The sequence below is a fragment of the Vipera ursinii genome, assembly GCF_947247035.1.
Source record: "Vipera ursinii genome assembly, chromosome: 2".
Taxonomy (NCBI): domain Eukaryota; kingdom Metazoa; phylum Chordata; class Lepidosauria; order Squamata; family Viperidae; genus Vipera; species Vipera ursinii.
The window spans coordinates 227,820,382-227,832,175 of record NC_139513.1 but is presented as its reverse complement, the minus strand read 5'-3'; the positions used below and the strand labels follow the sequence as shown (position 1 = coordinate 227,832,175).

General features: G+C 36.2%; 1 protein-coding gene across 1 annotated transcript in view; it reads left to right on the top strand.

The window, feature by feature from the left end:
- The window catches only part of TRPM6 (transient receptor potential cation channel subfamily M member 6), a gene marked incomplete at its 5' end in the record, with an annotated part of 80,763 nt that continues 68,969 nt past the window's right edge, over positions 1–11,794 (top strand). Inside the window, 3 exons of the mRNA XM_083353496.1 lie at positions 1–18; positions 6,712–6,791; positions 10,224–10,262. Of these exons, the coding sequence (XP_083209622.1) occupies positions 1–18; positions 6,712–6,791; positions 10,224–10,262 (137 nt within the window). The remainder of the gene's footprint in view (positions 19–6,711; positions 6,792–10,223; positions 10,263–11,794) is intronic.

Here is an 11,794-nt window from a genome sequence, read left to right as displayed (position 1 = left end):
ATGAAAGTTCAAGTGAAGGTAAAAAACAACAACAATCTACATAGAATTGGGCAGATGGAGAAGTTTGGACCGAAGTTTTTTGCTAGTCATTTTAATGCAGTACATCTAGGCAGCTGGTAATCTTTCTAACTGAAGGTATGTCTCAAACTTGCTTGTTCCACAGCAGATACTTTTTACACACACTGCTTCAGGCATCATGCCGATCTTGTTTTCCCAATTCCACCTTGCTGGAAGAAAATACAAAAGCTATGTAGCATATGCTTATGAATATGGGCATTATGCTTGGGGTGGATAAATTGTTGTTCATTTGGCTCTTGTTTTCAGAAGTCGTTTTCCTTATTTGTAGCTATAAGTGAGAAGAAACAATGCAGATCATTACTTAGAAGTATATTTAGGTGTTTTCTGACTTCTGTGAAATGGAGTTGGAAAAATAAGACACAGTCTTGTATGAAATTACAATCCATGGGCCGGGGGGGGGTTTTCAAAAAAATTCAGATTTGTACTCAGGATCTGGTTCTGGGTATGCAGGAGATAAAGTGACAACATTATTAAGCTCATCATATCCTAAAGAAGGAGAAGTTGCCTAACATTCATGTCTATTGACCAATTTTCTTAGAAAGGCTAGGAAATGTTCAGCAATATGATTGCCAGAGGTTGAAGGAACTCTATATGTGTCCCTTTCATGTAGACAAACTAGTAATTTAAGACTGCTAAACACACACAAAAATTATCACTGCCATAGCTTCAAATGCCAGCTGTATTGATATCAGATGATATTAACTACATTGGTTTGAACATTAGGGACTCATTCATGGTTCCTCAGGTCAAACTTTATATATTTCACTTTCAAAAAGGATTATGCTGTCATCTAGACATTTTACCAGTGACTTGAAATTTTCTATTCTTATAAAATGGGATTCTACAAAGACACAAATGTGAAATCATTGAATTGTAACTTACCAAGCAATGTAATTCTTTTCAGTTTGTTACTGTAGAATTATCCAAATGGCATATGTGCAAATGATTATTTTCTTTATATTGAGTATTATATATACCTTTTACATGTCAAGACATTCTTCCTATCAATAGTGTGTATTTATAGTGAAATATGCTTTGGTATTTGTATATATATTTGTATATATGAAAGGACAGACTTCCCAGCCAGGAGTAATAGTTTATTTGATGTGGTGAACTTGGTGTATAAAAGTATGTCCCACACTAAATGTTAGTTTCTAAGACACAGTAACACATTTTATTATAGATGGCAAGAGAATATTTAATTTTGCATTATGTATATACTTTTTTATTTTCCTATAGAGAAGAGAACGTGTAAAATAAACTCATCTGGAACTAAGAAATCCAGATATGACTGACTTTACAGTTAGCAATCCTACCTTCTCTGCGTGTGTGCATGCATGTGTATTAATATAAATATTTTGAAACTTAAGTTTTCCCAATTCAATGATTTCTGAATGCTTATGTCTATATTGGGCAATAACTTGAATTTAGCAGTATTAATTCTAGGGGACCTACAAACTTGCTATCAGCATTTAAGTGTACCTTTCATTAGGAAGTCTCCACCAAGATCAACTTTATTTTTTCTTCTGCCATGGCAAGTTTTGGGAAATAAACATTCACATAATCAACAGTTGAGATGATAAGTGTGTAGACTTCTGGTAACTACTGGTTTCCTTTCTCAGCCAAGTCTCCGCTGAATGCCCTGAATCTGTCTTTCAGAGTGGGTATGGAAACATAATATCCAGTCAGCCAACTCTAACTGGCTGTATAGTAAATCACGAACCAGATCTGAAAATTCTGAAAGATGAATCTTAAAACAAGGAAAAATATTATTCTATGCATTCTTGAGTGTTTAAATGGTAAGAAAGAAATGCAAAGGAAACACAATAGTGAAAGTTGAGTGATGGGTGTAGCAAGTCACATATTTACAAAGCAGTTAGACTTTACTGCCTTCTCAGGAACCTCAGTCAACCATTTTTCAAAAAAGGGGATATAAGTATCCTTTAATTGCGAGAATTCATAAACTCCTATCCTGCTAGAAGGAAATAGAATGAGAGACAGTTTTGCCAGGAAAGTGCCATGATGGTGAAAAGAGCAACAAAAGTATCAGGATATAAGAGTGGGAAACGGGGAAAATTTTAAAACATGAAAATGGCAATCTTGTGATATCATGGAGGGATACTTTCTTCGTCTTTTAGTTTGTATGATATGAGATACCTTGTGATTGTGTGTGATTAGTCCACGGAGACTCAAATCTACAGACAGCTACAAGTCTCACTGAATGGCATTAAGTTACTTGTCATCTCTTAAACAATCTATCTCACAAAAAGAAAGAGAAATAATACAGCAAGTCCTTGAGTTAAGAACACCTTTGTTTAAGGATGACCCATATTATAGCAAAATTCGACTTAAATACACAATGGTTCAAGTTCATTACACAATGCTACTTATACAGTATTACACAATAATACTGTTCTGGCTTACAAAGAGATTTGACTTAAGGACAGAGCTTGGAAACAGAACTTATTTTTAAACTGGAGACTTCTTTAATTCCTTGAGTAAATGTACTACTACAGTCAACAACAAATTGAATAACATTATAAGAACATAGAACAAAAACATAAAAAATCTCCTAGTACAAACAATATAACAATAGCTGTTGATGGCATCCCTTCCTTCAGACAATCGAAATTGTATCTGAATTTTTGGAAAATGGAAAGTGACACCAACCTCGTCTCTGGAGGCGAGACTATTCCATAAAACAGTGGCCATTATGAAAGAAAGTGCAGGTGGTCCTCAACTTACAACCACTGTTGAGACCAGAACTTCCATCGCTAGTGAGGCAGTTGTTAAATGTACCATGCTCAATTTTGCGATCCATTTTGCTGCGATCATTAAGTGAATCACATCAGTTATTAAGTAAGGGATGTGATCGTTTAGTGAATCTGATTTCCCCAACTGACCATGCTTATTGGAAGCTAGCTAGGAAGGTTACAAATGGTACTCATGTGAACCTGGGGCATTGCTAATGTAAGTGAGCCTCTGTTCTACTCTTCTGAAAATTGAGAGCTACCATCAACTTTATAAGAAGAACATATCTGATGGATCAATTCCACTTGAAGGCAACAGTCCTTAAGATACCTAGGAACCAAGCTTTATAACTAGCAGATTCAGTTGTATTCAAAAACCCATTGGGAGCAAGAGCAGTATCTTTAACATAGTTTTCAATGGATGTCGCTTGCTAGCTTATGGCTAACTGCATTTTGAACAAGTATAATTTCTTAGTGGTCTTCAAATGAGTTCCATATACAATATATTGCATCAATCTGGTTATGTGGTGATAAGAACATGCGTTACCATCACCATAGCCTTGGCTTTCTTGGCTTTATCCCACATACCTCTGAGTTCAGGATAATCCCTAAGTAACAGTACTACTTTGGAGGTGCCATACAAACCATGGTTGGCACAAACTGATGGTCTTTCTGAACAAAGACTACTTATATCTTCCTGAGGTTCACATTTAGCCTATTGTGCTATTCAAACCCCAATTGTTTTCAAGATGCAAGGTTAAGATTCCAAGTGTCTCCAATGTGGCATGGGGTGAAGATGTAGAATGGATGTATATCATACTGGTATCCAGTTATGGGATTCAAATATGAGAACAACCGGTTCTCTGTGTGGATGCTGCTTCTGGAAGTCCATTCTGGACCTGGGTAACAAAACATTAGGTACAGATTCTGCCAAACTGGTGTGAACTGGCTGAATCCCACTACTGCTGGTATCTTAATAGATGATTTTTCAGCATTTTTACAGAAATAGGTAAAGGTTCTTCCGCACATGCATGCTAGTCGTTTCCAACTCTAGGGGCCGGTGCTCATCTCCGTTTCAAAGCCAAAGAGCCAGCGTTTGTCCGAGTACATCTCCGTGGCCATGTGGCCGGCATGACTAGATGCCAAAGGCACACAGAACACTGTTACCTTCCCACCGTAGTGGTCCCTAGTTTTCTACTTGCATTTTTACGTGCTTTCGAACTGCTAGGTTGGCAGAAGCTGGGACAAGTAACAGGTGCTCACTCTGCTATGCGGCACTCGGGATTCGACCCGCCAAACTGCTGATCTTCTGATTGACAAGCTCAGTGTCCTAGCCCACTGAGCCACCGCGTCCCTTTTTACAAAAATACAAAACAGCAAAGAAGAGGACCAAAATCTTGGTATACTACAAGGAAGCATTCTCTTGGCCAACCTCTTCCCCAACTAAATCTGCCTGCTGAGAAAGAATGGAAAGAATAATAGTGGCCCTGACTCCAATTTTCATAGATATTGGACAATGATATAAAATGCCAACAAAAGGTCTAGTAGCACCAGGAAGAGTTCACCCACTCCTAAACCCTAACATAAATTCTCCTCCAGAGTATCTACGGTTGTTTCCATTCAATGTTCAGATCTGTCCCCTGACTAAAAGAGTTCAAAATAATCTGGGTTTTGTACAGCACTTTATAATGGATATCCTAGTACTTTCTCAATTACCTTTCCAAGAAATTAGGTGGCATTATACTCTCCCCTAAGGAAATGTTAGCTCCCAGGCCTTAGTCAATCATACATCCCAGCTCCCTGAAAGAGTCAGGAGCAAATGGATCTAAGCCATAGGTGACAGAGTTTGTATCAGACTGTGCAGTATCCATTTGACTGGAATCCACAAACCAAAAGGAAGCCCACATAATCTGGCAACATGTTGACCCAATCAACATTTCAGACCTTGCCCATGAAGAGTTTCTTAATGTGTGTGATTTTATTTCCAAACTAACATGCAAAGTGTCATAGCATACTGATGGTAAATCTTCTTGCCCATTTCTAAGGGAGATTACCATTCTAAATAATTTTGTTCAACCACTATCAGCTGACTATTTTAACCAGTTGTTTTTTTTGAAAATTATAGTCTATGTTGAATTTCATTTCAACCAAGAAATGATCTGATCAGTAAACTAATGTTCATATCAACATCATAAACCAACTGTTCTGAGGCAAGCACCAGGTCACCATTTATCCCTACATACACACTTGGTGTGCTGGATCCAACATTACCTGGCCCAAGTCTGTCTTCACATGGAGGCCATGTACGCCTGAGCCTATCCAGACTCCACAACTGTATGGAACTTCTCCAACACCAGTAATAAGGCCCACGAGCTCAGGAAAGGCTCCTGCTTGGCAGCAATAACGTTGGTACATAAGCAACATAGGCTCGCCTCATGCATACTTTGCCACCTCAGCAACAAGCCTCCTACTCACAGTCAAATTTCTTAGGCTCATTGCCATTATCCTTCTCCAACCATGGAGTTCCAATTGCTGAAGGATCCAAACCTTTGGAATAACAGTATGAGAAGTTGTGATTTTTTTTTTAGGTGGTTTTGTACACAGCTCCTGCACTTCCAACAGGGGCTGCATAGCAACATCTACAGAATCACAGGTTCACCAACCATATTCTAGACCAATTTTGGATGGATAAATTCATTGCAAAGAACAAGTCATTGGAATTCTGCTCTTTTCCCTCTTCTAGCTCAGTTGAAAAGCTTGACTGAAAGAATAGTTTCACAGAGGATTCTAGCACAGTACATAATTTCACAATTCACCTATTCTACTAAAAATTTGCAATAGATGATTTGGCCTTCTGGTAAATTGTCAATAGTCATTTATTAAGAATTTCAAGAGATTCACTGAGAGGCCCCTAAGAATTACTTGAGGATTTAAAAAAGCTTTTATTATAGAACACAAATTTTAATTTAAACAAATGTCTACATTAAGTGTTTCAAAACTTTTTGAACTAGCAGATACATTTGAAATCTTATCATATGGCACAAATGCTTTCAAAAACTGGCTATTACAGAGATGGGTGAGCCTATATATTCACACACTGATTGCTATCACCTACTGTATTTAACTATTTGCCACCAAATAGCTACTTATGACAAAGCAACCTGGAGAAGCTGTTGCTCACCAAGTCCTAGACTCCTAGATTTTAGGACTCTCCCCATTTTTCCTTTCCCTAATGTTACTATGTTGTTGTTTTTTCTGAACAAGTGGAAATATAATACTGCAATGGAGACAAGCACATGTAAAATGTTCAGGACACTAATGCTTTGCAGTGTCCCAATTTTCCATTCAGGTTTTAAAATGTTTAAAATATTAAAATAGGCAATACACTTGTCTAATGGATACAAGGAGATATCCATGCGCATGCTAAAATCTTGATAGACCAGCACTTCTTCTAAACATTTCTTTATATGGTAATCATTTATAAAGCCATACTAGCAGATTGCTACTCATTTAGAGCAGAATATTGACCTCAATAAAGGGTGAGTGGTCCCGTTTTCTCATTGCTGAAATATAAAATAGTTGCTGGATCTTAATGTTTTTTCATCTTGGAGAGGTAAGATTTCTCTATTGTTATTTCTTATTTTATTTAATGATCTGCAAGATTTCTTCTATCTTTAGGCCTGGGTGAGTTAAAAAAAGAGGATTGTAAAGGCAAGAATTATGTAAACTAATGATTTTATGCACAGCTTCTACATTTTTTCCAGTTCTGTGTTAATATTTGCAATATAGCATTAACTTTTTCATGCTTCTATAGAACCGTTGCTTATTTTTGTATATCAAAGGTTTCTAGAAAATCTCTTTGAGATGTCATATTTCTGTTCAGTCCCAGAAATCCTGGATTGAAGGTGCCTTCAGTAAAAGAGAATGTGCAAAAATTGTACCCAGTTCAAAAGATTCTCACAGGTACTTTGCTTCTTCTTGTTTTTTGTCTGAATAGTACAAAGAGTAGGGTGTATTTTGTATAAATGTATATTGAACAGTGTCAGTATTCATTGCATAAAGAGTAAAGTTAGTCAGGTTGACATAAGAAAATCCCAAATCTTATTAGCACCGTTAAGGCCAAATAATAAAGCGGTGTATAACCTTTTCAGAGAGAGCTTTTCAATTGGCAAGATTGTAAATGAAATAGTGGACTGTGTCAAGTACCTGATGTTTAAACCACAAAATTAAATACTGTTATTTTCATTTCTGTAAATAATTGCTTCAAAGGTGGAGCTATATTTTAATTCGTCCTTTCCACCTTTTTCTTTTAAATGCGATACTTCTACAAGCTAGGTGGCATTTGAAGATATATATTTGTCATGGATGAAATGCTATTCACACATTTCTTCACTGTTCTGTACATTTAGATTGGCTTATATTAATGCAAAGGAATCAGTACAAAGGAATAAAATTAAAATGCAGCGTGAGAGATGTTGGACTGATGAACAACAACTATAAACTAGATTTATTTGCCTGAGTTGGCATAGTTACCATATTCAGCATAAAATCATTAGATACAGTTATTTCTTGTTTAGCAAGAACTGGTGACTTTAATAAGTGGTAGCTAAGTGAAAATCAGGCGACCATGACTTTGCTTTTCTGTTGGAATGGGCACCTGGAGAAGCAGCATATAGGAATTTTGGCAGTGGAAAATGAGCCTTCTTGTGTGGGACAACCCTGCAATTTACCTCATTTGCTGGGGTAGATGGCATTCTTGCCACATGTCTATCATTTTGTATGGAAAATAGCTGGATGTGTATAAAGAAGATACTATAGCTGGTGGGGGAGCTTATCTTCAATGGAAAGAAGGAGCTGATTTTGGTTCTGCGTGAGACTAAGGGTAGAGGACAGGAGCAGGGAAGAATGTCATATGAAATCATGACAAAAGTTTGGCTGAAATCAAGGGAGATTACATTCATAACTTTGTTCTTGCACGCTCACATAGCAAATTTGTCAAAAATGGAAATGAGATTTGTCTCAGTTTACCTGTTTCAACAAACTGAAGCATTGTCTTGAAGAGGATTATAAAGGGCCTGGTTCATTATATGCTGTTTTTAGATGTTGTTAGGGTCCATGGTTAATCATTCCTGGGATATCTTTTCTCCCCTTTCTTGAATAATAGATCACATTTGTTCTTCAGGTAGTTGGCAGAGGTCCCAACAGCTCTTCAACCAATCTCTTCAATACTGAAGAGTGTATTTCATTGGGGAATGGGGTTTGAAAATATTCATATAGGCTATGAGATCCTCTACTACATCCTTACTGGCTTGTACTCTCCCCTATTATATTTCCTCCATCTACAGAACTAAAATCACCATGTCCTTTGTAAAGCTAAAGGGAACATTGGCATTTTCTCTGCTTTCTTAAGATTGTCCAGTTTGGAATAAGCACTGAGCACAAAACCTCTGTTTCTCTTACTAATGACGTATCTGGAAAAAAAACCTTTTTATTGGTTAAAATCAGCTAGCAAGAGAGACATATCAATAATATTGACATTGTTTATATCTCTTTCTTGCTAGCCAATTTTTTACCTTTGCCTTCCTGACCCCATTGTTGCATTTTTGAGCTCTGTAAACTTCCTTGGCTGTTAACCCTTCCTTATACACCTATTACACATCCTTATTTAGAGTCACCATGACTTCATGGCTCTTTTAGGCTTAAGCAAACTACTTTAATAAATCTCCATCTACCCCTTTTGCCTGTCAAGTTAGTTATAGCAGACTTGTAGTAAGATATCTTTCTGTTAACCTGTCCTTTTATTTTAACCCAGATGTTTTCAACATTCAACATTCATTGGGCCACTGCGCAGGTAAGTTTATTCTTGATATAAAGGTAAAGGTTCCCCTGTACATGTGTGCTAGTCATTTCCAACTCTAGGGGCTGGTGCTCATCTTCGTTTCAAAGCCGAAGAGCCAGCGCTTGTCCGAGGACATCCCTGTGGTCATGTGGCCAGCATGACTAGACGCCAAAGGCGCACGGAACGCTGTTACCTTCCCACCTTAGTGGTCCCTATTTTTCTACTTGCATTTTTACATGCTTTCAAACTGCTAGGTTGGCAGAAGCTGGGACAAGTAACAGGCGCTCACTCTGTTACGCGGCACTTGGGATTCCAAACTGCCGACCTTCTGATCGACAAGCTCAGCATCCTAACCCACTGAGCCACCGCATCCCGATTCTTGATGTACAATACTATATATAGTCTTGTATTTTTTCCCAACAATATGTACCAATCAAGCCCAACATTTCATTATTGTGGTTCCTTCCACCATGTTTCTAAAATCTTGCAGAGCCAGTTTATTTTAGTGGTTAAGATGCTGACATAGAAAGCAGGAGATTTGAGTCTAGGCCTCCTTTAGCCATGAAAATCATGTAGGTGACTTTGGACCAGTCACTGTCTCAGCCCAACCCACCTCAAGGATTGTTGTGGGGAAAATGGAAGGCACAAGTATTAAGTAAGTTCACCTCCCTGAAATATTTATGTGTGTGTGCGCGAATAAGAGGGCATAAAAATAGAACAATAACGATAGTAATAGGCCCCTTGAATGCAATCTCAAAACATCTGAAGCTTGAATATCATTGGCACTGACAAATTCATTCATCACTCAGTTGTTAGGGCAGCTTTACGTGAAACACATTACATGTAGCAATGATACCTTTAACACCATCAAACAATTACAAATCCCTGGTCCTTGGGAAGTGACCAATCAGATATAATAATAATAATTCTTCTATCATACCTGACTTTGTACCCAATAACATATAGTTTATATCGTTTGTCATCCAAGGGTAATATTGGATACAATGGCATTCATAAAGAAATATCATAATGTTAAACTTTTTGTGCTTGGTCTTTTTTCCTTTTATGCCTATATTTCATATGGTGGGTTCATATTTTAAAGTCCACCTCACTTTGCTACTATCCTCAGTCTGTTACTTACCAATTTGTTATCAACGTTTTTATGAAGTCCATCTCTTTATAGTCTACTATTTGCAGAATGGGTTCTAAATCTTAAGGAATGCCACACACAAAAATGTACAGTTTCAGACATATTTATGAAACAGCATGTAATATATTTTATAATTATTACATTGGCAGACTAACATAACCACCATATTGGAATCATGCATAATAATTCCAACAGGGTTGTTGTGTTAGTCTCTTGATGCAATAACAGGATAGTTGCTGCAACAACAACAACAACAAAAACTTACGGAATGCAAGTACCTGGAACCCTATTCCAGGTACATATTCAATGTGTTAAGTTTTTAAGTACTACAAAGCCGTTCATTTTAACTGATTAAAATGTTTAATGCATGTACCAGCATTTTTTTTTTAATGAAACTGTTTTTCAGAGGTTCTGCAGGATGTCAAGTATGCCAGAATCTAATTCGGTAAGACCATCTAAAATCTCAACATCTGCAAAAATAAAGAATGAAGTATTCTTAACAGATGGTGCAATTACTATTTAAGCATTGTTCAATAACAAAAAAGAAAGAAAGAAAGAAAGAAAGAAAGAAAGAAAGAAAGAAAGAAAGAAAGAGAAAAAGAAAGAAAGGAGGAAGCAAACAAATGATAACTTATTTGCCAGTGATCATGTTATAGTGATGACCTACAAACTGAATTCCAAAGATATTAATAACTTTTGTATTAGAAATGGAACAAAACAAAAATATTTTTCAGAAAATATTTTGTGCTCCCCTCAACTTCTTTGAAAAAAAAAAATCTTGGAAAAACTAGCTACTGCAAGAAAGAAAAAATGGTTTTTTTAAAAAAAGAAAAAAGCCTGCCAAGTTTCCAATGGACAACTTTTTTTTTCATGTTAGGCACAGGTCATGACCATTGGGCAAGATTTTAAATGGTATTAAAGGCATCTCTAGAAAATATTAAAGATCAGGGTAACAACTAGCTTAGTTGTAAATGCATTCCTTCCTCTGGGAAGTTAGCCTGTAAGGAAGTAAAACATTGCGGTCCAAATGGGCAAGATTGTTTAGATCAACATAACGAGAAATCCCAGGGATTGCTTTAATGGTGAATAAAGACTGAGTAGAGAGTGAAATTATACACCACTTCTCTTAAAAAAAAGTTACCTGCAAATATCAATTTACTAAAATACATGTTGACAGAGGTGAGGATTAATTAAGCACAACATTGGAAAAGAGAGATGTTACTGAAGATATCAGACTGAGAACTTAAATTTGGAAAACTAACAGCATACTACATGCACAACAGAAGTTTAAAAAAAAATTCAAGCAAGAATGTCTCCAATGCATATTTTATATTATGCAGCAAGCCAAATATAAATATCTAGACTGGTTTTGATATCTTTATCTTTGATACTCTATCTTTGAAACTTCAGTTTTGAATAAGAACTGATATCAAACACACAGAAAAAGATAAATGTCTATGAATAGTGGACATTAGTTGAGTATAACAAAGGAGAAGTTAGAAACTGATATTTATGTACAATGTTCTTACTAGTTTTTTTCTTCTTTTCACTCCCTTTTCTTTTGTGTTCTTAACAAATAGAGGAGATTTTGGCTCTTAGTTCAAGGACTGAACTCATATTCTCATTATTAAAATATTATAATGTAACAATAAAAAGTAATTTGATGGTTTTATAGTTAACTTCTAATCAACGATACATTGAACACTAAAAATACAATCTTGGCAGTTCCTTTCACCAATTATGGATCTCATTTTTCTGTACTAGAAATATTTTTTAAAATTTACCTGTTATGACAAAATGGCATGTCATGAATTCTTTTTTAAAAAAAACAATCAATAATCAAATTCATCTACACTCAACTTGGATAACTGATGGGGGGGAAGAGACTTTTGGTTTACAAAAGAAAGCTTACAAGTAAAAAACCTTTTCATACGCATCTTTTATGATTTTGCCATGTTTTTCATACATAGTTTATAG